Raw genomic sequence first — 27,035 nt, 5'->3', positions numbered from 1 at the left:
AAAAAAAACGGTAATATTCATCAGAGAATGGTGATAGATTTTGTGTAAAAAAATGTGTAGCATAAGAAATGGAATTGGTTAATTTTCATCAGTCTCTGTTAAATTTTCATCTGGTTCACACATTCATAAGGTAAAATTATTAATTAATTCAACCAACCAAATTTTCAAGCGGAAAAAAATATCTACACAGAAAAAAATTTGAATTTACTCGACACGGAAAAAATGTAAACTTGGTTGATGTAAACTTGAGATTCGTTATAAACGGTTGAATCGCATGTAAAACCATGTGTTTACGTATAATTTGTTGCAAATTTACTGTTGAGACGAATTTCGGGCTCTTTTCAGCAATTTAACACCGTTGATTTTTAAGTGTAAGGAATCGCTAAAAGCTATAATTAATTCATTAGATTTAAGTACAATTTTAAGTTAGATTCTACTTACATCGGTCACCCTAGTTCAACACTGTATTTAACAATCTCTCACAGAGAATAAACCAGATTTGCGGGCAACTATAATAAGTAATAATTTTAAGCTAATTTATAATTTTCTAGTTATTTCTTTTTCCGTTTAACTCACGCACAAATAACCCCAATTGCCGGCCACTTTGCAGAGGAGCCGATGAGAAGTGCAGTTCAGCTTTGGTCTTCCTAATTTAGTTAAGTTTAGGATTAGTTTTAGCTAGGCATTATTTTCTCCACAAACTACTCACAGGCAGCACAGTACACTGTAAAGCAGTTACAAGTAGCAAACAATTTCGTCTGCTAAATACCGCACAAATTTTCCACCTTCCAAATCACACCTGATCGCGCAACTTTCGCTTTGTTTGTAAACAAACTTTCACTCTTCCACCTCTGACGTTTCTTCGCGCAGATGTCACAGTCTGCCCGAGAAATAATTCCTCGACGAAGGTCGCCGTACCTCGATTGTACTTTGCCTTCTTGTTCCCGCCGAGGGGCTTTCTGCAGCGACGTTGGTTGCGCCGCGTCGGAACAGTTCCCCGACCCGTTAAGCTGGTTTGGTACCTCCGGCTCCGGCTTACACCCATCCATTTCCGAGCGCGCTAGGTTTGCCGCACCTAGAACTCTTACACCTGGTGTCTGAGTGTTCCTCCGATCGCGTACGTTCGTCGTAGACTTCCTCTGACCCTCTCCTATTCCTTGCCATCCACGCTTCTTCAGTTGATTCTTGTTCCTACTCACGAAATTCTCCCTTCCGGCCAGAACGAGTTGTGCGAGTAGATCGTGCCGTTTTGTTGGAACTTTCTTCCTCGGATCGGTTTTGTCTGAACCATCGCACTTCACGAGATCGCTCGCCCCGACCCGTGTGAGAACCGCATTGAAGTTCTTCAGCGTTTCGAGGCACTGGTTGGCCTGTTTCTTCTGCTCCTGGGTCCTCTCGACTTCCGCCAACTCCGTCCCAGATTCCTTCTGGCCATGCCACTTCTGATCGTCCTGACACTCGTACTGCTTGCCGTAAACCGTCCATCCGAGTCGCGATCTTGCCGCAATTGGTTCTCCAGGTTGCCCTTCCTGGACCTTAAGCATCGTCGTCACATGCACGTTGTCGTTGCCGATGAGAATGCGTGGCATAGCGTTGTTGTAGTCCTTCACCGGCAAGCCCTGCAGATGCGGGAATGTCTTAGCCAGCTCCGAGTACCGCAACGACTGTCGAGGCAGATCCAGCTTTCTGACCGTCCGCACGTCGTTCAGCGCGTATCTGGCACCTTTTTCACCATCGGAAATCTCCAGCGTGATTCGCTGGGACTCCGATTCGGTGCGCTTGACGTTCGCTGTCCACTGCAAGCACAGCGGAAGCACCTCACCCTCGACGCCGAGTTCCTTCGCAATCTCCTCGTCCACCATCGTCCGCGACGATCCGTCATCCAGAAATGCGTAGGCCGACACTGAACGTTCGTTTGCGTGCAGCTCTACTGGGATGATACGGAAAAGCGCCGTCTTCCCGGCGTAATGATGGTTGGTGATAGAGTTTGATTCGAACGCTTTCGACTCATCCTTCTCCCGCTTCGGCCCAGCGTGCTTCGGCTCCGTTTCATCCGGCATCTGCTTCAAATGCAGCAGAACATGGTGCTGCTTTTGGCACCCGTCGATCCCACATTTATCGCTGGTTCGACACGGTTTTGTCCCGTGAACTCCCAAACAGCCGCGACACAGCCTAAACTTATCGACAATCTTCCAGCGTTCCTCTAGCGCCTTTTTGGCGAACTCGGCACAGTCTTTCATGCGGTGCTTGATGTCCTTGCAGACGAAGCACGCTGCTGCAGCTTTCTTCTCTGCTTCTTCTTTGACCAGCGTCCGTGGCATCTCTTCGGCAGAATGCGCACCGCAGAAGTCTTTGTCCTTGCCGCCCTTGTCCGGTTTCGCACCTCGCGTATGCTGTTGTTGCTGTTTGAAGCCGTAGCTGAGCGTCACGTCCGATGCCGCTTTCATCAACGCCGACGTGTAGCGCGCAAACGCAGAGACGTTGACTTTTTCGCACCGCTCCTTATACAGCGACCAGTCCAATCTCGCACTTGGTGGCAACTTCTCCACCAACTCAAACAACAGCATCGGGTTGTTCAAGTGTGCTTCGTGTCCACCGGCCTCCAGATGATCACACAAGTGCTGAACCGCCAAGCCGTAGTCGATGTACGACTCTAGCCGATCCGCTTTCGGCGCGGGTGCGCTACGCACCTTTTCCAGCAGCGTGTGTATAAGGATCTCCGGTCTGCCGAATAGCATTTCCAGCATTGCGATCGCATGTGGAACTCCCGCCGGATGTAGTAAACGACCTCGCACCCTTTCGTACGCGTATCCTCTCACGAACTTCTGCAATCTGGACAAGTTCTCCGCGTTCGAATACCCGCAAGCATTCGTCGTGTTGACGTAGGCGCTGATAAACAGCGGCCAGTCCTCCGGATTTCCCGTAAACACGGGTAACTCCCTTGAGATCACCTGCCTGGCCACGAGCTGTTGCGCCGTCGGACCACAGTAGACTTCCGGTGGGGTTTCGAAGAAGTCAGCGTTCCGATTCCCTTGGTGGCTGTGATACCCCTCTGGCAGCGTTGATTCCTTCTGTCCAGTAGACTTCGGAACGGGCGTCAGATCACCTCCTGTTGGGACTGCTTCAGTCCCAGTCTGCGACTGCGAATGTCCACCAGCTGGCGGCTGTGGACCCGGTTGAGTTCCGGAGTTCGTTTTCTGTGCATACCCTTGGACACTATTCCCACTTACTTCCGGCTTCGCAAATGGTAGACTTGACAGAGGACTCTGGATCAGACTGGTGGGCTTGACAGAGGTATCGTTGGGGGGAAGAGGGGTAGAATGCTTGGGATGAGGAGAAAGATCCGCAGTACTTGGTCCCGGAGCTACTTCCGGTACAAGTGGCTTCGTGGCACGTGTCGGCACAATGATATCTGATACCCTTCCTATAAACCCTCCTAACGTCGACTGAACTCCTGACTCATTCAAGGAGATTCCCGCTAACGCCCTATCCAGAACGGATCCATCACCAGCCGGTCGTTCCACCTGACTAGTGCTTGTCCTGGATGTCGTCGGGTTTCTCCCCTGCTGACCAGTTCCAGCTGCAGTCTCCGCCGGGCCTATACGTGTCGAGCTCAGAGTTTGTTGTTCTTGCCATAGCCTAACCTTACTGCGTGAGCTTTGCTCCGAAGCCACACTCTTACCGTCGTCTTCTTCTTCCGCTCGTTCGATCTCCTCCATCAACCGGAAAGTCTCTTCGAGCGCTTCCGTTTCCACCTGCAGTTTCAGGGCCGCGAGTTCTGCTTCCTGCCGTTGCTTCCTCGCCGCGCGCTCTGCATCTTGCTGCTGCTTCTGGACCGCAAGCTCCGCTTCCCGCTGTTTTTCTTCCATCTCCAGACGCAGCAACGCGAGCTTCTTCTGCTCTTCCAGCTTTTGCAGCTTCAGCTCGGCCAACCTGGTTCGTACCCCGGTAGCCGACCGGACAGTACTTGCACCCGATCGAGCAGAACCTGCCTTCGAAATTCTCGCCTTCTCGGGCACCAAAGGCGCCGGATTGGATGGATACTGGCAGCGGGGGCAGATAACCGAACGGTCCTGCAACACGACGCTGTTGCTTGTTGCAATGCACTCGAAATGCAACCACGATCCGCACCTGCAGCAGTTCGCCATCCTGTCCGTGTCCGGCTGCTCGCATACTGGGCAATTGGTCATTCTCTATCGTAGATACTCGGTCGATCTTTTAGATTATGTTGAGACGAATTTCGGGCTCTTTTCAGCAATTTAACACCGTTGATTTTTAAGTGTAAGGAATCGCTAAAAGCTATAATTAATTCATTAGATTTAAGTACAATTTTAAGTTAGATTCTACTTACATCGGTCACCCTAGTTCAACACTGTATTTAACAATCTCTCACAGAGAATAAACCAGATTTGCGGGCAACTATAATAAGTAATAATTTTAAGCTAATTTATAATTTTCTAGTTATTTCTTTTTCCGTTTAACTCACGCACAAATAACCCCAATTGCCGGCCACTTTGCAGAGGAGCCGATGAGAAGTGCAGTTCAGCTTTGGTCTTCCTAATTTAGTTAAGTTTAGGATTAGTTTTAGCTAGGCATTATTTTCTCCAAAAACTACTCACAGGCAGCACAGTACACTGTAAAGCAGTTACAAGTAGCAAACAATATCGTCTGCTAAATACCGCACAAATTTTCCACCTTCCAAATCACACCTGATCGCGCAACTTTCGCTTTGTTTGTAAACAAACTTTCACTCTTCCACCTCTGACGTTTCTTCGCGCAGATGTCACAGTCTGCCCGAGAAATAATTCCTCGACGAAGGTCGCCGTACCTCGATTGTACTTTGCCTTCTTGTTCCCGCCGAGGGGCTTTCTGCAGCGACGTTGGTTGCGCCGCGTCGGAACATTTACATCAAGCTGCATTTAAATTTAAATGTTTAATGACGTGTAAAAGTGTTACATCATTAATGATGTAACATAAGGATTTTTTTTGTGTGTACCATTCAAAATTAAATTGATGTATAAAATACAAAAATTCAGAAATTTGTATGACCCATTAGGGTGTAATATCAAAATCGATTTTCCAGCACAGCATTATTTTAGTTCCTTTTGGGGTCCTAAACAACTCCCCAAAGTTTGGTAACGATTGGTTTAGTCCTCACTTTGCGCAAAGCGATTCAATTTTCCATACAAATTTGTATGGGAAAAATCATTTTTTGAATTTTGATATTTAAAAAATCCAAGTTTCACGCTATACCAAAACCGGATTCATATTCGGATGCTCTGGAATGTTCCCTACAACTTTCCCCAAGAGAGTATGGTGATAACTTGCTCCTGAAAGAAGATACAGCGTCTTCAAAACTCGTCTAAAACGTGGTTTTCGATCAAAAAACACGTTTTAGACGAGTTTTGCACACGCTGTATCTTTTTATAGGAGCAAGTTAGCACCATACTCTCTTCGGGAAAGTTGTAGAGCACATTCCAGAGCATCCGAATATGAATCCGATTTTGATATACACTAAATCCCCCATGTGCGCTCTTTTTGGGGGGGCGCACACCGGGGGAGAGCGCAATTCGGGGGAGCGTTATTTCGGGGTTTGAGCGCAAACGGGGGGAGCGTTATTTCGGGGTTTGAGCGCAAATCGGGGGAGCGTTATTGCGGGGTTTTGGCGTAAAATGGGGTTTTCTTTTTAAATGTACTTGATTTACATATAAATGAAATATTTGTATAAAGGGTCATCCACAAAACACGGATAAGGGGCCATCCACAAATCTGGGTATCCAAGAACTCCCGGAAGTCATGCCCTAGATATCTACTTGATCAACGGGGGTCTATATGGGTGTATTAACCATCGGTATAGCTTCAGGTAGCTTCAGTGAACCACGATGGATATTCTGGGTTACGTTGGATTGTTATGGGCCCTCCAGGAACTTCCGGGAGGTATGACCTGATGATCTACCTGATCAACGGGGGTCTATATGGGTGTATTAGCCATCGGTATAGCTTCCGGTAGCTTCAGTGAACCACAATGGTTATTCTGGATTACGTTAAATTGTTATGGGTCCTCCAGGAACTCCCGCAAGTTATGACCTGATGATCTACCTGATCAACGGGGGTCTATATGAGTGTATTAACCATCGGTATAGCTTCAGGTAGCTTCAGTGAACCACGATGGATCTTCTGGGTTACGTTGGATTGTTATGGGCCCTCCAGGAACTCCCGGGAGTTATGACCTGATGATCTACCTGATCAACGGGGGTCTATATGGGTGTATTAGCCATCGGTATAGCTTCCGGTAGCTTCAGTGAACCACAATGGATATTCTGGATTACGTTAAATTGTTATGGGTCCTCCAGGAACTCCCGGAAGTTATGACCTGATGATCTACCTGATCAACGGGGGTCTATATGAGTGTATTAACCATCGGTATAGCTTCAGGTAGGTTCAGTGCACCACGATGGATATTCTGGGTTACGTTGGATTGTTATGGGCCCTCCAGGAACTCCCGGGAGTAACGACCTGATGATCTACCTGATCAACGCGGGTCTATATGGGTGTATTAATCATCGGTATAGCTTCAGGTAGCTTCACTGAACCACGATGGATGCTCTGGAGTTCGTTGGATTATTATAGGTCATCCAGGAACTCCTGGAAGTGATGGCCAGATGATCAACTTGATCGACGGGGGTCTACATGGGTGCATTATCATCGGTATAGCTTAAGGTAACTTTAGTGGACAACGATGTATACTCTGTAGCTTGTTGGAATGTTAAGGGTTTTCCAGAAATTTAGGAAGTCATGGCCTGGGTGTCTACTTAAACCAGACCATGACTTAAGGGAATTCCTGGATGACCTAGAACAATTACCGATGATTAATTCATCCATATAAACCTCCGTTGATCTGGTAGATATCCAGGTCATGACTTCCAGGAGTTCCTTGACGATCTATAATAATCCAACGTACCTCAGAGTATCCTTCGTGGTTCAGTGAATTTACCTGAAGCTATACCGATGATTAATGTATTCATATAGGCCCCGTTGATCAGGTAGATCATCAGGTCATAACTCCCGAGAGTTCCTGGAGGACCCATAACAATCCAACGTAACCTAGAAGATCCATCGTGGTTCACTGAAGCTACCTGAAGCTATACCGATGGTTATTACACTCATATAGACCCCCGTTGATCAAGTAGATCATCAGGTCTTAACTCCCGGGAGTTCCTGGAGGACCCATAACAATCCAACCTAACCCAGAATATCCATCGTGGTTCACTGAAGTTACCGGAAGCTATACCGATGGTTAATATACCCATATAGACCCCCGTTGATAAGGTAGATCATCAGGTCATAACTTCCGGGAGTTCCTGGAGGGCCCATAACAATCCAACGTAACCTAGAAGATCCATCGTGGTTCACTGAAGCTACCTGAAGCTATACCGATGATGAATATACCCATATAGACCCGCGTTGATCAGGTAGATCATCAGGTCATAACTCCCGGGAGTTCCTGGAGGGCCCATAACAATCCAACGTAACCTAGAAGATCCATCGTGGTGCACTGAAGCTACCTGAAGCTATACCGATGGTTAATACACTCATATAGACCCCCGTTGATCAGGTAGATCATTAGGTCATAACTCCCGGAGTTCCTGGAGGGCCCATAACAATCCAACGTAACCCAGAATATCCATCGTGGTGCACTGAAGCTACCTGAAGCTATACCGATGGTTAATACACTCATATAGACCCCCGTTGATCAGGTAGATCATCAGGTCATTACTCCCGGGAGTTCCTGGAAGACCCATAACAATCCAACGTAACCCAGAATATCCATCGTGGTTCACTGAAGCTACCGGAAGCTATACCGATGGTTAAAACACCCATATAGACCTCCGTTGATCAGGTACATCATCAGGTCATACCTCCCGGGAGTTTCTGGAGGACCCATAACAATCCAACATGGCGAACGGTATTCATCGTGGTTCACTGAAGCTACCTGAAGCTATACCGATGGTTAGTTCACCCATATAGACCCCCGTTGATCAAGTAGATATCTAGGGCATGACTTCCGGGAGTTCTTGGAAACCCAGATTTATGGATGGCCCCTTATCCGTGTTTTGTGGATAACCCCTTATACAAATATTTCATTTATATGTAAATCAAGTACATTTAAACAGAGAACCCCATTTTACGCCAAAACCCCGCAATAACGCTCCCCCGATTTGCGCCACTTAGAGCGTTATTTGGGGGGAGCGTTATTTCGGGGTTTGAGCGCAATTCGGGGGGCGCAAAACGGGGGAGGCGCAATCGGGGGGAGCGTATTTAGGGGATTTAGTGTAGCGTGAAACGTGGATTTTTAAATATCATAATTCGAAAAAAATAGTTTTTCCCATTCAAATTTGTATGGAAAATTGAATCGCTTTGCGCAAAGTGGAGACTTAACCATTCGTTCCCAAACTTTTGGGAGTAGTTAAGGACCCTAAAAGGAACCAAAAAGTTGCTGTGCTAGCTAACTTTGGACAACTTTATTTTTTCCATACAACCATATTACACCCTAATGACCCATGATGCCGGTATTTTAGAAATACGATGTTTTGTGAAATATATAGGGACCATCCACAAACCACGTGGACACTTTAAGGGGGGGGGGGGGGGGGTATGCGATTGTCCACGCTCCATACAAAAAAGATTTTTTATGTATGAACAATTTTCCACGAAGGGGGGGGGGGGGTTGAGATTCCCAAAAAGGTGCCCACGTGGTTTATGGATGGTCCCTGTTGCGACGGAGCGCGTCCCTCGTACGGCGCCGAAGCAACCCCCTGTTTTGCGTAGTGTCAGTGTTTGTTATTGTTTATATGGTGCCCGTGCTGTCGCTAATCAAGAGCAGAAAAGTTGAAAACATTCTGAGTTAGCGGGAGCACGGGCGCAGCGAAGAAGAGTAGCTGTGAAAAAACACCGAACTTGTAAGTAAATTGTTATTTGTGAATATCTGTGTGATTAATTGACTAAATAAAATGATTTAGTTTTGTAGCGAGTGGAAAATAAGTGTTTTTATTACGCCACTCCGCTCACAGAACCGGTGCCCGGTTCGACATCACCCCGCGACTCAACAGTCCCATAATAAGTTTTGACGATAGCTGAGATTATTTGGCTTAAGAAGGTTCATTATAATAAGATATTTCTCCGCCAACTCACACAAAACAAGTTTTTGGCCATTCTTCTTGAGAAAAAAAAAGTTACTAAAAAATAAGCATGCTTCATATTTCTTTATACATATTTCAATTTTAACAGTGTAAAACTAACTTAATCCACCTTTGTGGTTGATGCCTTCCTCACTTTTTGACAAAAATGGGTAATATGAGTGGTTTCAGTTTTTCTGAGATCCAAAAAAAAAGAACACAATATATAACTTATGTGGCAATAACTCGATACAGGGTTGTTAGTTCTTCAATGTTTTGGACTCATTGGAAAGTCCTTTCAATTACCTAACCAACGGTCGGATGTTGGATCCGGACATAGTTTACATACATTTAAGTGAGATCCGGCTTCAAAAAAAGTACATAAATATCACTCAAGTGGTCATAACTCGAGACAGGGTTGCCAGATCTTCAATGTTTTGGACTCATTGAAAAGGCCTTTCGATAACCTTACCAACGATGGGTCGGATGATGGATCTGGACATAGTTTACATACATTTAAGTGAGATCCGGCTTCAAAAAAGTACATAAATATCACTCAAGTGGTCATAACTCGAGACAGGGTTGCCAGATCTTTAATGTTTTAGACTCATTGGAAAGGCCTTTCAATTACCTAACCAGCGATGGGTCGAATGATGGATCCGGACATATTTTACATACATTTAAGTGAGATCCGGCTTCAAAAAAGTACATAAATATCACTCAAGTGGTCATAACTCGAGACAGGGTTGCCAGATCTTCAATGTTTTGGACTCTTTGGAAAGGCCTTTCAATTACCTAACCAATGATTGGTCAGGTGATGGATCCGGACATAGTTTACATACATTTAAGTGAGATCCGGCTTCAAAAAAGTAAACGAATATCACTTAAGTGGTCATAACTCGAAACTGGGTTGTCAGATTTTCAATGTTTTGGACTCATTGGAAAGGCCTTTCAATTACCTAACCAACAATTGGTCGAATGATGGATCTGGGTATAGTTTACATACATTTAAGTGAGATCCGGTTTAAAAAAAACTACATAAATATCACTTAAGTAGTCATAACTCGAAACTGGGTTGCCAGATCTTCAATGTTTTGAACTCATTGGAAAGGCCTTTCAATTACCTAACCAACGATGGGTCGTATGATAGATCCGGACATAGTTTACATACATTTAAAAGAGATCCGGCTTCAAAAAAGTACATAAATTTTACTTAAGTGGTCATAACTCGAGACAGATCTTCAATATTTTGGACTCATTAGAAAGGCCTTTCAATTGCCTAACCAATGATTGGTCGGATGATGGATCCGGACACAGTTTACATACATTTAAGCGAGATCCGGCTTCAAAAAAGCACATAAATATCACTTAAGTGGTCATAACTCGAGACAGGGTTGCCAGATCTTCGATGTTTTGGACTCATTAGAAAGGCCTTTCAAATACCTAACCAACGATGGGTCGGATGATGGATCCGGATATTGTTTACATGCACATAATTGAGATCCGGGTATTTGTGAAAACACATTATTAAACATAACTTTTGAACTACTTATCAAAACTTCAAACAATTCAATAGCGATGTATGGGACCCTTAACCAAGTCGAATGCAACTGGTTCGATCAAAATCGGTTCAGTCAGTGCTGAGAAAACTCAGTGAGAATTTTGGTCACATACATACATACACACACATACACACACACATACACACACACATACACACACACAGACATTTGTTCAGTTTTCGATTCTGAGTCGATATGTATACATGAAGGTGGGCCTAGGAGCTTTTAATAAAAAGTTCATTTTCAGAGCAGGACTATAGCCTTACCTCAGTGAGGAAGGCAAAAAGAAAAAGCAAAAAAATTGCTTAAGATCCAAAAATCTGAAAGCAGACATATAATTGTTTAAATCTAAACAGAGATTGCCATTTTCACGCAAAAATATCTAGAAAAAGAAAAAGAAGAGAATAAAGTTCTAGAAGTTTTGGTTAAAGAAATTAACGATTTTAGGATAAAAGGAGAACAGCTATTCGCGTAACGTGTTACCTCAAATGTGCAAAATGTCGTGCAAAATGTACACAATGGTTTAATTTTGTAGTGAAAAGAAATAAAATTATGATGAGCTATTTTATATCCTCACTTATATGACAGTAAAAAGGTTCTAAGCGCATTGAAATGCATGTCACATTCCCAAAGCAGTTGTAAAGAAATCAATCAAAAATAAAATATGTTGGAGCCCATTGTTTATTATTCTTCTCCGGTACATATTTGTATAATGGGCAGCACGGCACAATTGTCGAGATTCTGGACACGTCTTGTTTATCGGAGCCATACGTGAACATTACGCACAAATGTTTGAACGGGACCGTGGTGTAGGGGTAAGCGTGATTGCCTCTCACCCAGTCGGCCTGGGTTCGATCCCAGACGGTCCCGGTGGCATTTTTCGAGACGAGATTTGTCTGATCACGCCTTCCGTCGGAAGGGAAGTAAATGTTGGTCCCGGACTAACCTAAAAAAGGTTAGGTCGTTAGCTCAGTCCAGGTGTAGGAGTCGTCTCCCTGGGTCCTGCCTCGGTGGAGTCGCTGGTAGGCAGTTGGACTAACAATCCAAAGGTCGTCAGTTCGAATCCCGGGGTAGATGGAAGCTAAAGTGTAAAAAGAGGTTTGCAATTGCCTCAACAATCAAGCCTTCGAACACCTAGTTTCGAGTAGGAATCTCGCAATCGAGAACGCCAAGGCAATGCTGTAGAGCGAATAATTTGATTTGATTTTTTTTTTGTTTGAACGGCACAAGCCAAACCGGCTTGCAGCATTTTCATGCTAGAAATAACAAATACTTGTATTAAATTGAAAGTATTTTCCAATATTTTTATCAAAACTACAAAACAAGTAGAGTTTTCAGAAGAGAAGAGACTGCTTCCCAAGTAACAAATGATATGCTTAGTATTCTTATAAGTTTTTATTAAAGTTTTAAAAAGTGCAATAAAGTATTACTAAAGCTTTGATTTAAACCTACTTGTTTTATGGTCACAAAACTTAATAATAGTTTCAAGATTTCTTCAAGATAATGCTAAGAATTTTATATTAGGTTTTAATTTGGTTTTATTCCTTACACTTCAAACTATCTTGAAGAGGTTGTTTTGTTGCTAAATGACTTTATCGAAGTCTGCCTTAAATCAATCCCGTCTTCAAAGAGCATTTTTACAATCCTGTAAGACTTAAACTGTCAGTATCTCTGCAACTTCGTTCTGTGCAGAACGTGAAGCTGTTCCCTAAACAATTATTCATGAATATTCAGTTAGATTATTCATTGTTACGTTCAAGGTGTAATAAAAATGGCTTTTTGTTGTTTCTTATTGTGTTTTAGTTTTGATGAAAAGAATAATATATAATATTTTCCTGAAATAGTTAATACTGTTGTGTGCCTTGGAATTGGCTCCAAAAAAGTGCTTTTAAAGATTTAGTGAATTTTTATTTCACCTTTAAACACATCCGACTCTGCCTGCGGTTTTTACATTGTGGGAAATAATTCTATATTAAAAAATAATAATTTGAATTTATTTCCGATAAAGTGTGCTTGGTTGATAGTTTTTGGGGAACACTTCTGGAGCGTCATTTGGAAAGGTCGCAAAAGCATTTTGATAGCTGGAACTGTTTTGCAAATTCTGAAACAACAGGTAGGGGAGAGTGGGGAGACTTGATCCCCGGGGACACTTGATCCCAAGCCTGTATCTCGTCAGCATGTGGGTAAAACAATTAGCGTTGTTCTAGAAAGTTGTGCGAAATTGACTAAAACTCATTGTAGAAAACAAAGAAAAAAAATAAAAAATGCTTAGATTGAGTTACACACATATTTCTAAAAAGTGCTGCAAAAAACTTCCAAGAGATCTTTTTTCTTTGTTTTGATAAGTATAGAAAACACTCAAAAATTATTCAAAAAAATATTTTTTATGCATGAATTGTTTGATAAACATATCAACTCCAAAACCCTTACGCATTTGACGTTAAATTTATCGTCATACTATTTTTACAATTAATTGTTTAAAAAAGTGCGTTTAGGGAGACTTGATCCCTGCATTTTTTCAGTCACTGGAATCAGCCTCAAGATTAAATTTTTGGGCTGGGTTTTCTTACATAGTTTCCTTTAGTATAGTTGTACATAACTTAATGCAGTTTGAACCATTTTTCAAAAGTTTTGTAAACAAAATTACCAGCTTTTGTAAACATGCTCAATTTTGGTCTAAAAAAGAAAATTTTAAGTTTTTAAATATTTTGCATGCTAAACTTGTTATATTTTGAACACAAACGTACAGGTTTAATGTCAAATTGCTGGAACTTATAGAAAATTAACAGTTTGGATGAATAAGAAACATTTAGCTTTAGATTTCTTAAAAATATTGAAAGGGGGATCAAATTACCCCCAACATTTTGAACATGCCGGTTTAAAATATTTTTTTAAAACGCTTGGCATGATTCGAAGAGTTTATCTGATGAAATACCCTTATCAGCCAAACATAGTTGAATGTTTAAGCTTTCAATTCATGCAAAAAGTTCAAAGTTTTGTGAGAAATTGACAGAGTTATGTGCGATACAAAAAAAGGGGATCAAGTCTCCCCACTCTCCCCTAACTATTTAACAAAACCCGTAATGTTAAAAGGTAACCGGGAAGCCAGCTTTTGTGTTGTGAAAATGTTACCTTTTGTATCGAAACTTGTTCCAGCAGTCAAAATGCTTATCCGCCATTTTCCCGTGTTGCTACATGTCTGCAGACTATTGAGATTTAACAAGGACTGGCATAAATACTTAAGGTATACAAAAGGCTATCCATAAAACTTTATATTCGTAAATTAGTCTTCGATAAAACCCATCAGATCTAGTTTTGTGTATTGTTACGCCCAATAATTGACAGTTGCGCTCAAGGTGTCATTTGTGCTATTGTTGCAGTTTTTTGTATTTTTTTTTGTGAATAACTATTTCAACCAATAATATGGTCTTTTTGTACTGTCTACTTGTGTAAGTGAAGGGAAAAGTAAAAAAAAAACTGCGGTAAATGTTGTGACGATCACTTAACAATAGTGATAATAAGTGCAGTGTTTATAAAGCTACACGAATAAAGTTGCGTCAGTTGGTTCTTCATTAAGTGATCTTATGTGTGTTCATGCTGTATGTTTTTTGAATGAATAAATATCGTTGAAAAGCAAAAAAAAAACCTTTCTGTTTTTAATTCAGTTATTTTGAAATTTAATTTCTCCACCAACGAAGGCGATCTACTTGCAGCTGAAAAAGTTGCATGTGCTACGGTCACGCCAAGTGCGATATAATCTTGTAGAAAACCATGATAAAACGTTTTGGTTCTGATTAAAGTCCTTATAAGTCTTTTATAAATCTGGTATGTTCTGGCTAGTTTTGGGGCAGAACTGCTCAAGAATGAATAGATTTAAAATATATTTAATCAAGAGCATTTATACTTATCGAATTTCGCCATATTGCTGAAAGAAGCAAGGGACAAAAAAACGCAGCCATATTGAATTTGGAAGCAACAACAAGCAAAAATTATTATTTTTTGAAAAAATAACCACTTTTTTTCAGGGAATTGAAAGTGCTCACACTAATTTTTCGAGCTATCTTTGAAAATTGGTCGATGATTTTTTTTTGCATAACTGTTGTGGCTTATTATAAGTATAAACTTCAACAAATATTTCTTAGTTACAATAAATAATATTGCCAAATTATTATCATCTGCCATCAGTCATTGTATTTGCGTGTAAGAATAATTTATTTTAATCAAGTAAATTTGTATGTCATTCCCTCTGATATACAACCTTTTGGTTTTACTGCAAAACAAATAAATAAATACTTCATGCCCTGATATAGCATTCAAGAATAATTACAGACTTCAAGAAAACCTTTTTCCAAGCCAAGCAGTTTTAATCTTGTTTTGAAGAGCTCTATAATGTATTTATAAAGCACACATTAAAACTGGTAAGTTTTAACATGCTCCTCAAAAATACTCTTGATAACCTCCTAAAATAGTCCATTTTGGATTTAATGTTGATTTAACTGGTATTTAACTCAGCATGTAGGACCATAAAGCATTTCATTTGAATTTTCTTAAGAATTCTACAGAAACTCTTAGAGACTATTACAAAACTGAAATTGTTACTTGGGCTTACAAATAATTCTTCAATTTGACCATCTAGAATCAAAGTGCCGCCTAGAAACTAAACGTGACCTTCTTATCAGTGTTTGATCCCACTATTTAAAGATTTGACAAGCCCTCATTTCAAGTACAATATCAGTTTCTATGCCACACGAGACTCCAAACCTCGTGGTCCACATCCACACTGACTCTATAGAACTTCAATCGCTGCTTAAGTTCACCTAGTTTTCATTCGGTTTCAGTACTGTACCATCGATACACCGATCCCATATTAAATGTAATGAATTCACACGATCGCGCTGGCTCATCAAGGGGCCGGTCTAATTATCCCATTCGCGAAAACGATAAAGATGCCCACCTTATATAACTCCACAGTACCCCCACACTCCGGTTGAGAAAGAAAAACTCAAGACCCAGTGAGCCTTTACAGCTCATGTGGTCGATGGTGTAGTGATCTGTTGGCACAGTTTAAGACCTTAAATAGAAGACCCACGTGAGTGACAGTTGAATTGACATCTCTTTCCTCTTTGTTGGGGCATGATCTGGTGCGAACTTTTTCAGTCTCTTGAGGACCTTAATTTCCAAAAATGAAGTCATGACAAGGGCGCACAACGCCAACCAGATGAAGAGGCGCCGCCGCGCGTTGATTTAATTACCTGACCAAGTACATGAGCAGCTGCTTCGGCGGAATACACTCGTAGTCCCCGGCCGTAGCCGACTCCATCTCGATCTTGCGGGCCGCTAGGCGCCTGTTGGCCGCGGCCGGCGTCTTCATCGACGCCTCGAAGATGGCGAGCCGTTTGCGAAAGTAGGCCCGGGTTTGCTTTTCGTCCGCGAACTGGCTCAGGTCGATTTCTTCCTCGTCGGCTTCATCCTCGGTGGAGTCCAGCTGACCGAGGTCGGACGAGTCCTTCCGGCAGTTGGCCCGGTACGGATCTTCCGACACCATGCGCGAAACCTGCCCATTGGTGGGCTTTTGGTGGTGCTGGTTGCCGAACTGACCTCCGCAGGTCAGCAGGTCCACGAGCGACGACGCACTGCTCATCACTGATCCGCTACCAATCACTGATCAAAAGTGTGTTCAAAAAATCTCCTACGCCGAAGTGGCTTCAAATATCAATCGAGTTCTCACTAATTCACACGTCTTCTTCTGTTGACCAAATATTTCACGATCTCTCCACGATCCCGAAAACCTGACCGCCTTGTTTCGACTTTTACTTAAGACTGAACGCGGAAAAGTCCAAATCAAAACACGACCCCCGCGAATCTCCGTACGGGGCTGCACTTGCACCTTAAGTTTCTCGCTCTCTCACTCTCTCGTAGTTCTCTCGCGCAACGGCTTAGTAGAGAACCGCCAGGCCCCCTCTCGCGTAGCCGGTTTCGGGAACGGCCGTAGGGGGAACGACGGTCGGTTGGTGGTGGTACTTTCCCAAGATCAAGGTCGTTCGGCGCGGTCTAATGGTGTGCCCGGCGGATGGTTGAGGTTAGTCACTCCCGGAATGGTCGGCGGCGGTTGTGGTGATCGAGGTGGCGGCGACAGCTAAGAAGATGAACGAAGTGCTTTGTTTTATGCGCGTTGTTTTGCGGCTGAACGGGCTGAAAACGGTTCGGATTTTGCAGTACGAGTGATGATCTTTGGCATGTGAGAAGAGGTTTTTTTTCGTCTCTTGGTTTTATTTGAGAGGAAACTGCGCGAAATATTTGTTTTGAGTTTGAGGAAGTAAGACATTATCGAGAATTCTTCCGGTTATTCTGGGTTTGCTTTGAAATATGATTTATGAATCGTTAAATTTTCTTCAAAATCAGTGATTATATAACTTGTGATAAATCTTCACTTATTGAATAAATAACAAATCACTCAACTTCTGCCTGCTGAAAATATTCTGAAATTTTAATTATTTTTTTAAATTATTAGGTATCAATCAATTCGTTGCACATGTTTCATGTTGCTTTAAAGCTTTTAATAGCTCTTAAGTAGTCGTTGTGGTGAATATTTTTAATAGTCATAAAATAATTACTGAAACTAACAAGTTAACTTGAAGAAATTTCTTATTTTTTATCATCTATTAAAATCTTTTATGAATTCTACAATGTATCTTAGGAATTAGGAAACTCATTCAAAATTTTTTTTAATGGACTTTTACTTTGAAAAAATCTCTCAAACTTTAAAAGCTGCTCGAAAAAAACATAGGTTTAATAATGTAGTAGTGTCATTTAACAGTGTCATAGAACTCAAATATGTTCACAGAATATCGTTTTCATGTGTTGAAAATACGCAAATGTTCTTATTAATTACAATATGGATATCAAATGATGCACAATTTTTGTAGTATGATGTGAGTTTTGCGTAAAATGCTCTAATTTTCACACAACCGTATAACAGTTTAGTTTCGATTACAGAGTTGGGATTTTTTGTTATCTTTTTGGGTTCTTGTGCTCAAATATGACTCCAATATTGCTTTTAAGTTTTAAGATGACGGTAAAGAATTTGAATTGAAAAAATAAGAAAATCAAATCAAAGCCTTTTTTATGTTTTGATTATCCGAAAAGTCCATGAAGAGCTTCTGATCATTGGAAAATTCCATTGTGGAGGCTTTGAACAATCGAGTCTGGACTGAATTTTGAAAATACTCAAACTCCATTAACTGCACTATTGGTTTCAAATGACGCAAAATTTGGTATTGATTTTCACTACGCAAGAATTTTATGTAAGTAAATTTTTAGCCAATAACTAAAATTGTTGTATAGGTTTGCACGCCATCATTGTTTTCAGGATTAGATACAAAAATTTGAGTATTTAGATGCATACATAAATGTTTTAAAAATTTTAATATTTTATACGAAAAGAGGAGATATTCTACTGAAAAAATTCAAACTGATGGAAATTTTAGTGTTTAAAAAAATACGCCATTTTGCAAAAATAAAAAAAAAAATGCATCAGCCCTATAAATTGAGCATTTTCTGAATTAAATAAAAATTGGAATATTTGATACAAAAGAAAACACTTTAAATACTTTGGTGTTTCATTAGGAACTGTGAAACAGTGAAAACACAATATTTCACTTTGTAATAAAATTACGACTAAAAACTTTTTTTTTCTTGTTGAGTTATTTAACCCTTAAGGCCAGATGGCCCAAAAATCAAAATTACAAAACCAATAATTTTTGTTTGATCATAAGAATCATTTTTCCATCATTAATTTGAAAAATATTTTTTTGAAAATTTACGGTTTAAGGTTAAACAAGAGCTCAGGTGTTCAAAATCAAATGCAAATATAAAAAAAATCAGCCTTTTGAAATGTAAGTCCTGATTCCAAAATGTTAAAAATTTGATTAGAAATTTTCACAAATGTTAAAATTTTTAACCTTTTTGAGATATTGAAAAAATGGTACTATAAAATTCAAGGTTGTATGGATCAGACTTAACCCTTTTAGGCCTGATGGGTCATATATGACCCAAAAATCAAAATTTTGAAAACTAGCCTATAATTTTCGTATGGTCCTAATAAGTTTTTTTCCCATAATTAGACAACAAAAATATATTTTTTTTAAATTCAGGCCTGAAAGGGTTAAAACACTTAAATTTTCTTGTTTCTTTTTGTTTTATTCGCTGTTTTCAGCAATCAGAGGTCAAATTCTCCAATGTTATACAATTTCATAAGAAATTTTCTCAAATTTAGAGAAAAAATATTTTCAAGAAAGGACAGAATATTTGCAAAAATGAACACTATTTTTAAAATCGAAAAACTGGAATTCGTCGTTTAAAATAAAACTTTAAGTGGCAATATCTTGAAAAAGGTGCACCTTTAAAAAATCTGAAGAATAATTTCGATTGAAAATTTGATTTTACATTTAAAAATTGTTTTTTTCCATAAAACTCATTTTTTCAAAAAATGGTAGCTATGCGGCCAAATTTTTGTTAATATTTTTCTTTGGCTCAATAGTTGCGAGTTTTGTTCCCTTAACCCTCTACTGCCCAAATTTTTTTTCGAGAATATTTATTTTTCCCGTGTTTAGGAGGTCATTTTGAGCATTTTTTGTTCTACGAAAAACTTTACTTCTCTTGTTTTATGTTTTTCTTGTTTCATTTTTAGTATTTTAATTTGCATTTATCTTGTTTAGTTTATGTTTGTTTTTGGTAGTATTTGGCCTATTCTACCACCCAATAAAATAACATTTTGCCTATCTAATTTTTTCACGTTCTTGCAGTCACTTTTTCAATTTTTTGCATGTTTTTCACATTTTTTGCTATAGAATGGCACCATCATCATTTAAATTGCAAAAAATGCGTAGAAGCATAGTCTGGGACACTACAAAAATTACTGCATACTTCTTTTTACTGAAAATAAAGAAAATGTTTCTAAAAAAACACAGCCAAAGTTGACCCCTAAAAAAATGACATTTTTAAAAACATTGGCAAAGTCACATAAAACAAGTTAAACTTCCAACCCTGAATTTTTCTAAAATTTTAAGAGTTCTTCTTTCCAATGCTTTTTAAAGATCAAAAATCGGTTGGAAAATTTATTTTTGGCGATTTTTTAGATCGAAGCCCGTCTAGAGGCGGGGTTAGGTTGTAGAGGGTTAAACATACCAACAAATTTCAAAAATAAAAATACAGTCCAGACTCGATTATCCGAAACTTCGATTATCCGAAGTTTCGATTATCCGAAGGTTTGTATTGGGCTTCGGATAATCGAATCACGAACATTTCTTTAAATTTTTTTATTTTCTTGCTTTTAACTTCAAGTTTTAGTTCTGCGACCCTATTTTAGTCAAATTTGAAAGCCTTTAAATTAAAAAAAATGTTTTTTTGTTGATATTTCATCACCGCCATTTTTGCCGCCAACTTGGATTTCTAACTCTAAATAATTTTAGAGTAATTTAAGAGTCATACTAATGCTCAACAATCTAAAATAAGACAGCGAAATAAATATTTTTTTCTTGATTCAATTATCGGAAGTTTCGTTGGATGGTGCCTTGTATGGGTAAACCAATAACAGAAAATTGCTTCTTTGGCCATTAAAATGTGTGAGCCAAATTATGAAAATAGCAAAAAAGGCACGAAATTGGCCAATTTTGTAGGGAATTGCTATTTTGTCTCAAGCCAAATGTAATGTTTTAAGTGAATTTTTAAAACATAAAAATAATCTGGAGAAAATGATCAAATGTTGGCCTCAAAATCCGGATTAAGTTGCTCCATACACGATTTAATTCATATACGGATAAAAAAATTTAAAAAATATAATAGAGATATTAAAAAATAAATAGTGTTTGTAAATTTTGCTATTTTAAACATTTCTATAAAAGGTAAGGAAAACAAAGATTTTACAGCAATAAGAATTCAGCGCCATTCGTTACGCCACTAACGACTGAAAACAGAAGTTTTCACAAATGCTAGAAAAATAAACCCTCTCGATAGGGTTCTTGTTTTTATGTCCCACAAAGCACCAACAAAAAATGTAAACGATCGACGTTTGTCCAATTCGCGACGTGTCAATTGGCAGTTTGGCATAAACAACGCCATGATAGATGGACATTTTTGTGTTATGACTATAAGTTTGCTTCCAAGCGGAACCACCAGATATTTGGAAAAATTGTATAAATTTACGACGTAACAAGCTGCTCCCATGTTTACAACTTTGAACCAGTCCGAACCTGTTAAGTGGTTTGTTTACATGATCTTCAGAGCACGTTGATTGACTTCTCCGTAATGAAGTTGTGTATTTCTTGGTCGCCTGAAGTGATCTAGAAAGGGGATCTTAGCTCAATTAGGCGGCACTGTAATTTACATACAAAAAGTCACGTTGTTTTACTGGTGGTGCTTCGAAAACGTGATCTCTGTAATGAGTGGCAAGTTTACATTAGGTATTCAGGTGACGAAAGGAATGTAGATTCCCACGGTACTTAAAATTTGTACGCTGAACCCGAATCGAAAATTGGTTTGAATTGTTACAAATGTAACAGGTTAGGTGTCAATCATATAAAAGACGATGATTTTTTTTTTTAATTTTATAAGATAATACGAGTAATTCGGGATTATTCTCATTTATTTGTTATTTATTCTCTTTTTTTTTCTAGGATTATTTTTTTTAGTTTAATTAGTTTTTATTAGTAAATAATCAATTCATAATTTCGCAATTCGCAACCTAAATAGTTTTGGAGTTCCTTTCAACTATGATTTGTACTATAGTTAATTTTGATGTAATTGGATATTCTAACAATGGATTTGCCAAAAAAAGGAAAAAATATTTAAAGAGGTAAAAATGGGCAAATTTACAAAAAAAGCTGAGACTCTTGAAATAAACTACTGTTTCTTTCACATGCCAAGATCATCACTCGTTTCTGCTTATCACAACCAAATTTTTAAATCTTATCAAACAATCATACTCACAGTAACGTTATAAATGAGTCTTAATTAGCACTGATTTCTAAAACACTAGCTTGTCAGTCTACCCAAGTTCCAATCAATGTCTCTATCACTGCGCAAATCTCAACCGAGTGCCGAGCCCCGATCGCTGAGACGTGAGCTAAAGCTTTTCGATCCGGTCGTGTTGTCTTCTTGAGGAACACACCTCTCTTTCTGCGTTGGCGTTGGCGTCGGCGCTATCAAACAAAAGCCGGCTCAACCATGTGGTTTACGGCTCTTCCGTTGAGTCGGGTCTAAAAATAGCTCTCGACGCCGGTCGGGCTCTTCTTCAGTCTTCCTTCTTGAGAAACGCGATCGCGAACTCCTACAGGAACCACTCTGATAAAACCACAAAATTGATCGTTTCCTTAAGGAGAGTCACACACAAAAGATCAACAAAACACAACAATTACCGCAGAGAGCGAAAAAAAAAAACGAGCTCGACGAATGACCGACAACAACAAAAAAGGAGTAAAGCGTCAAGCAAGTGAAACAAAACAAAAACACAAAAGAGTAAAGAAAAAAAAACGCGATGTAAAACTGCTCACTGGGAGATACGAGTCCGGTTTGCCTAATGAGATCGATCTCGATCGGCGAAGCACTGAGCGGATACTAATTGGCAGCCGAGAACGGGGCATTGGTTTTATCCCCCAGAACCCCGCGAGTGACGAGACGACCGATGACGACGGAGCACGACAACGACTTCTATTAGGAAAGGGTTCTAAAAGCTACTCGAGCGCACACACTGCTGACAACGTCGCGAAGCTCACGATTCTTGGCTGATATTTGCATACACGAAGAAGCTTGTAGTGAGAGAGAAAGGACTTGAATGTTGATTATGATAAAGTTGTAATTTTTTTTTGTAAAATTTAGCGTTTACAGCAATTTTGGCAATTTTTTTTTCTCAATTTAAAACTATTTTTGGAATGCTTAAAAAATAAAAAATAAAAATTCAAGCCATGTTTTCAACAATTGAATTTAAAAAGTGTCATTAGTTTTCAAAATATCTAAATGTTGACGAATTTATTTTTCGCCAAGAATTTTAGTTGGGGCACTGTACATTGAAATTTCTGAAAAATTAAAAATATTTTTAAGATAGCTCAAATATGCTCAAAATGATATTAAAAGCAGAAAAATGCATTTTAAAATATTTTCAGCTGATTGCACGTCTTATTGCACGTCTTTTCAAATTTTGAACTTAACTGAAAAAAAAATTATACCCTGATTTTTCGATCCAATTGGGTCCTAAAATGAAGCTTAGATTGCTGATATTATTGTTTACAGCGATAAAGCTTATTTTTCCGAGTACAATGACCCCCACAAAGAGTTGAAAATGGATTTTTATACCAATTTTGAAAAATTAACCTCGCGGTCCTTCTTGACAGAAAAGCTCCTACTTGACAGCTCGTTCCAAGGGGACCATAGTTGATCCATCGAAAAAATATTGTCTTGTCAAAAAAAAAAGTTTGCATTAAAATGAAAGAAAAGATGATCAGAAATGGTTTTTAATCGTGTTTTTAACCGTTGTTCATAAAAATTGACAAAGGGCTTTAGAACCCAATTGTGAAGGCGAGGACGACATAAACTTTGAAATCTATTTGCAACGACCTTACTTTTACATCAAATTCGAATTATGCGACCCAATTTTAGTCAAATTTGAATAGTTGAATATTAAAATACAAAATTTCGCTGCAATGGTAATTACCATTATGCTAATTTTCAACATATTTCAGTTTCTGGGTTTACAGTGAAAATAATCAGAAGTGAACCATTTCAAAATTTTAATTTTTTTTTCAGATTTTGCCAAATAGGTTACCAAATTAATAAATTTGCTGGAATTCTGATACTTCCTAGGACAAATCTCAAGTTTTTTTTGAAAAGGTCATATAAACAAAATTTTGATTTTTTGCTTGTTGGGCGTTTTTAGAACCGCCTTGAGTCAAGGGTATTCAAAACACCCATAAAGCAAAAAATCAAAATTTTGTTTATTGGAGCTTTTCAAAAAAAACTCTAGAAATGAGCTTAAACTGCAAAGCAAGTGCGTCATCTGATCTTGAATCTTCGATGCATTCAAAGTTTTGAAAGTTTTGAAAGTTTTTAAAGTTTTTAAAGTTTTTAAAGTTTTTAAAGTTTTTAAAGTTTTTAAAGTTTTTAAAGTTTTTAAAGTTTTTAAAGTTTTTAAAGTTTTTAAAGTTTTTAAAGTTTTTAAAGTTTTTAAAGTTTTTAAAGCTTTTAAAGTTTTTAAAGTTTTTAAAGTTTTTAAAGTTTTTAAAGTTTTTAAAGTTTTTAAAGTTTTTAAAGTTTTTAAAGTTTTTAAAGTTTTTAAAGTTTTTAAAGTTTTTAAAGTTTTTAAAGTTTTTAAAGTTTTTAAAATTTTTAAAGTTTTTAAAGTTTTTAAAGTTTTTAAAGTTTTTAAAGTCTTTAAAGTTTTTAAAGTTTTTAAAGTTTTTAAATTTTTTAAAGTTTTTAAAGTTTTTAAAGTTTTTAAAGTTTTTAAAGTTTTTAAAGTTTTTACAGTTTTTGCAGTTTTTTGAAAGTTTATAATAAATGAAGCCCAAATTCGAAAAAGTTATTCTTTACGACAAAGTTTCACGCAAATCAAAGAGGGGTCGGGGCAACTTTTTCAATTCCGTGGGACTTGGCGGAGAATTACCCAGGTATTTTTAGAATTTATAGGTTTCAAAGTTTTTAAAGTTTTTAAAGTTTAAAAGTTTTTAAAGTTTTTAAAGTTTTTAAAGTTTTTAAAGTTTTTAAAGTTTTTAAAGTTTTTAAAGTTTTTAAAGTTTTTAAAGTCTTTAAAGTTTTTAAAGATTTTAAAGTTTTTAAAGTTTTTAAAGTTTTTAAAGTTTTTAAAGTTTTTCAAGTTTTTAAAGTTTTTAAAGTTTTTAAAGTTTTTAAAGTTTTTAAAGTTTTTAAAGTTTTTAAAGTTTTTAAAGTTTTTAAAGTTTTTAAAGTTTTTAAAGTTTTTAAAGTTTTTAAAGTTTTTAAAGTTTTAAAAGTTTTAAAAGTTTTAAAAGTTTTAAAAGTTTTAAAAGTTTTAAAAGTTTTTAAAGTTTTTAAAGTTTTTAAAGTTTTTAAAGTTTTTAAAGTTTTTAAAGTTTTTAAAGTTTTTAAAGTTTTTAAAGTTTTTAAAGTTTTTAAAGTTTTTAAAGTTTTTAAAGTTTTTAAAGTTTTTAAAGTTTTTAAAGTTTTTAAAGTTTTTAAAGTTTTTAAAGTTTTTAAAGTTTTTAAAGTTTTTAAAGTTTTTAAAGTTTTTAAAGTTTTAAAAGTTTTTACAGTTTTTGCAGTTTTTTGAAAGTTTATAATAAATGAAGCCCAAATTCGAAAAAGTTATTCTTTACGACAAAGTTTCACGCAAATCAAAGAGGGGTCGGGGCAACTTTTTCAATTCCGTGGGACTTGGCGGAGAATTACCCAGGTATTTTTAGAATTTATAGGTTTCAAAGTTTTTCATGCAAAATAATTTTTTTAAAACAATTATAGAATTTGCAGTATTTAAAGTATTTTTATGTTTTTAACACCTAAACTCCTAAGCGTGAGAAATTTCCATTTAAATTCCCCGTTTTTTCTTAAGCTTGGGAGTTCATGTGTTAAAGTAGTTAATTTTTTAAAGTATTTGATGTGTTTAGTAATTAAAAATAATTTTAAGATTTTTTAAGTAATATTGAAATTTTTATGTTTTTTGAGTAATTAAATATTTTAGATTTTTTTTTGGTTTTTAAATATTTCCAGTATTTTCGGTATAATTTCTGAATTGTTTTAAATATTTGAATATGTTCAATTTTGAATGCTTTCTTTGTACTTGAAATGTGTTGAATCTTATTTGTTTTAATTTTGAATATTTTAGGTATTTAAAATTTATTATTCCAATTATTACCAGAATTGAAATTATTTTAATTATATAAACTTTTTCAAATATTATCAATGTTATGTTGTATACTTAGTTTATTTAATATTGATTTTTTATATGTTTTGCATTTTTAAAGTGTTCTTTTGTTTTTAAAATTTATTTTAGAGTTCTTTTTAAATATTTTTTACGATTTGTTTCAAAAGTAACATACAAAAACGAATTTGGTGACGTTTGATCAAATACTGGTCGAGTTAAATGGCTGCTTTGACGAAATCGGCTAATTTTTGGAGGGAAGACTCGTCAAAAATGTGTCATGGTCATGTCGAAGACCGGTGTTCAGTAAGCGCATATTAAAAAAATGCAAGTGGATTTATATTAAAATATGACTGTTTTTGTAAGATAATACTTTAAGCACATCTGTTAAATTAAAATTGTAGTATTTTAGAATTATGCAGGTAACTGATATTGCTTGAACTTAAATGTTTGTTTAATTTTTCATAGAATATTCAAAACATTCAAGCTTTCATCCCTTTCGAACTCACCAACTTTTTATTACTTAATATCTCGTACACATACTTGACAGTCAACTGTCAGCTGAACGTGAATAAACAAACATGAGAGAGAGAAAAAAAGTTGTCCCACTATTTGCGATAACATATTGCGCAAGTAAAGACGGCACTATTTGTTCTCGCACATTGCAACTTGTTTCGATTCTCCATAGTTCCCTGAAGAAAAAAGACAGCAGAACAAACTAATCTCACAGAGTGTATGCATTTCACTTTTACTAAACCCTTAAGAGACATGTGCGAAATGTGTTTACTCTCAACCATTTAAAGCGCCATTGTCTTTCAACTGACTTCTGGCGGCGTCAGAAGCAACTGTTTTTTATTGTTGCTTGCAAACTAATTGAACGAAATTGCCTTACCTAATCGATGGAGATTGCTTGTTTGAAGTGGGATAAGGTGGAATAAAAAAAAGTATCTTTAACGTGGCTTAAAACTTTCCACTCTTTTTGCGTAATTATTTGGTGACTAAGCAGCAGTTTTTTGTTATCAAGCATTTTGGTTGAAAAAAGTAATCGAGACGATATGAAAAAAAGATTCTTCTGTGATTCATAGCTGATTATTGCGCAGATTTTCTTTAAAGAAACGTCATTTCTTGGTGGCGTGACTTGAACGCCGGTTGGCGCCTTTCAAGCGACGAACCTAGCTCCCGGTGTCAAAAGGTTATTTGCGTGACGGTTTTGTGTGTATCGTTCAGCAGAAAGAAACCCAGTCAAGTTGATTCTGTAGTCTGGACCTGTCTGGACTCAAGCTTCCCGGTTTCCAGTAACGCCAGACACACCCGCGACAGCTGCCCTTATCTTCATTAAGGTGACAGCGGGGATCGTCGGTTGTAAAATTGTAATAATAATGCAAATAGGTGCACTTTGAACAAGCAGCAATC

At 37.8% G+C, this 27,035-nt stretch overlaps 2 protein-coding genes across 7 annotated transcripts in view; both read right to left on the bottom strand.

The window, feature by feature from the left end:
* The window catches only part of LOC120420797 (nocturnin), a 69,436-nt gene that overhangs the window by 31,083 nt on the left and 11,318 nt on the right, over positions 1–27,035 (bottom strand). The window contains exons 1-2 of one of the 3 annotated variants that reach the window (XM_039583909.2): positions 21,725–22,322; positions 15,991–16,874 (exon numbers count right to left, since the gene is read on the bottom strand). The exons of 1 other annotated variant lie outside the window; for it this stretch is intronic. In XM_039583909.2, the coding sequence (XP_039439843.1) occupies positions 15,991–16,379 (389 nt within the window). In that variant the 5' untranslated portion in view covers positions 16,380–16,874; positions 21,725–22,322. Of the gene's footprint in view, positions 1–15,990; positions 16,875–21,724; positions 22,323–27,035 lie in introns of those variants that run through there. One more of the 3 variants, XM_039583911.2, reaches the window with a different exon arrangement.
* On the bottom strand, positions 324–4,861 carry LOC128093008 (uncharacterized). Of its 4 annotated transcripts, none has more exons than XR_008212170.1 (3): positions 710–4,613; positions 577–647; positions 324–509 (listed from the first exon to the last, which is right to left on the bottom strand). XR_008212170.1 is itself a non-coding variant. In XM_052708370.1 (3 exons), the coding sequence occupies exon 3, from the start codon at positions 4,188–4,190 to the stop codon at positions 762–764; it is 3,429 nt and encodes a 1,142-aa protein (XP_052564330.1). In that variant the 5' UTR covers positions 4,191–4,419; positions 4,487–4,557; positions 4,620–4,861; the 3' UTR covers positions 324–761. The 4 variants fall into 4 exon arrangements, 1 of the variants encoding a protein (XP_052564330.1); XM_052708370.1 differs by adding an exon at positions 4,620–4,861 and having other exon boundaries at positions 324–4,419; positions 4,487–4,557; XR_008212169.1 differs by having other exon boundaries at positions 577–4,613.

Source organism: Culex pipiens, chromosome 2 (assembly GCF_016801865.2).
Source record: "Culex pipiens pallens isolate TS chromosome 2, TS_CPP_V2, whole genome shotgun sequence".
NCBI classification, from domain to species: Eukaryota; Metazoa; Arthropoda; class Insecta; order Diptera; family Culicidae; genus Culex; species Culex pipiens.
The sequence above is the reverse complement of the archived record's forward strand: the minus strand, read 5'-3'. Positions and strand labels throughout refer to the sequence as shown.

Bases quoted from the DNA above. Each gene is read 5' to 3' on its own strand.
- LOC128093008 (XM_052708370.1), bottom strand. From the start codon at position 4,190: ATGACCAATTGCCCAGTATGCGAGCAGCCGGACACGGACAGGATGGCG.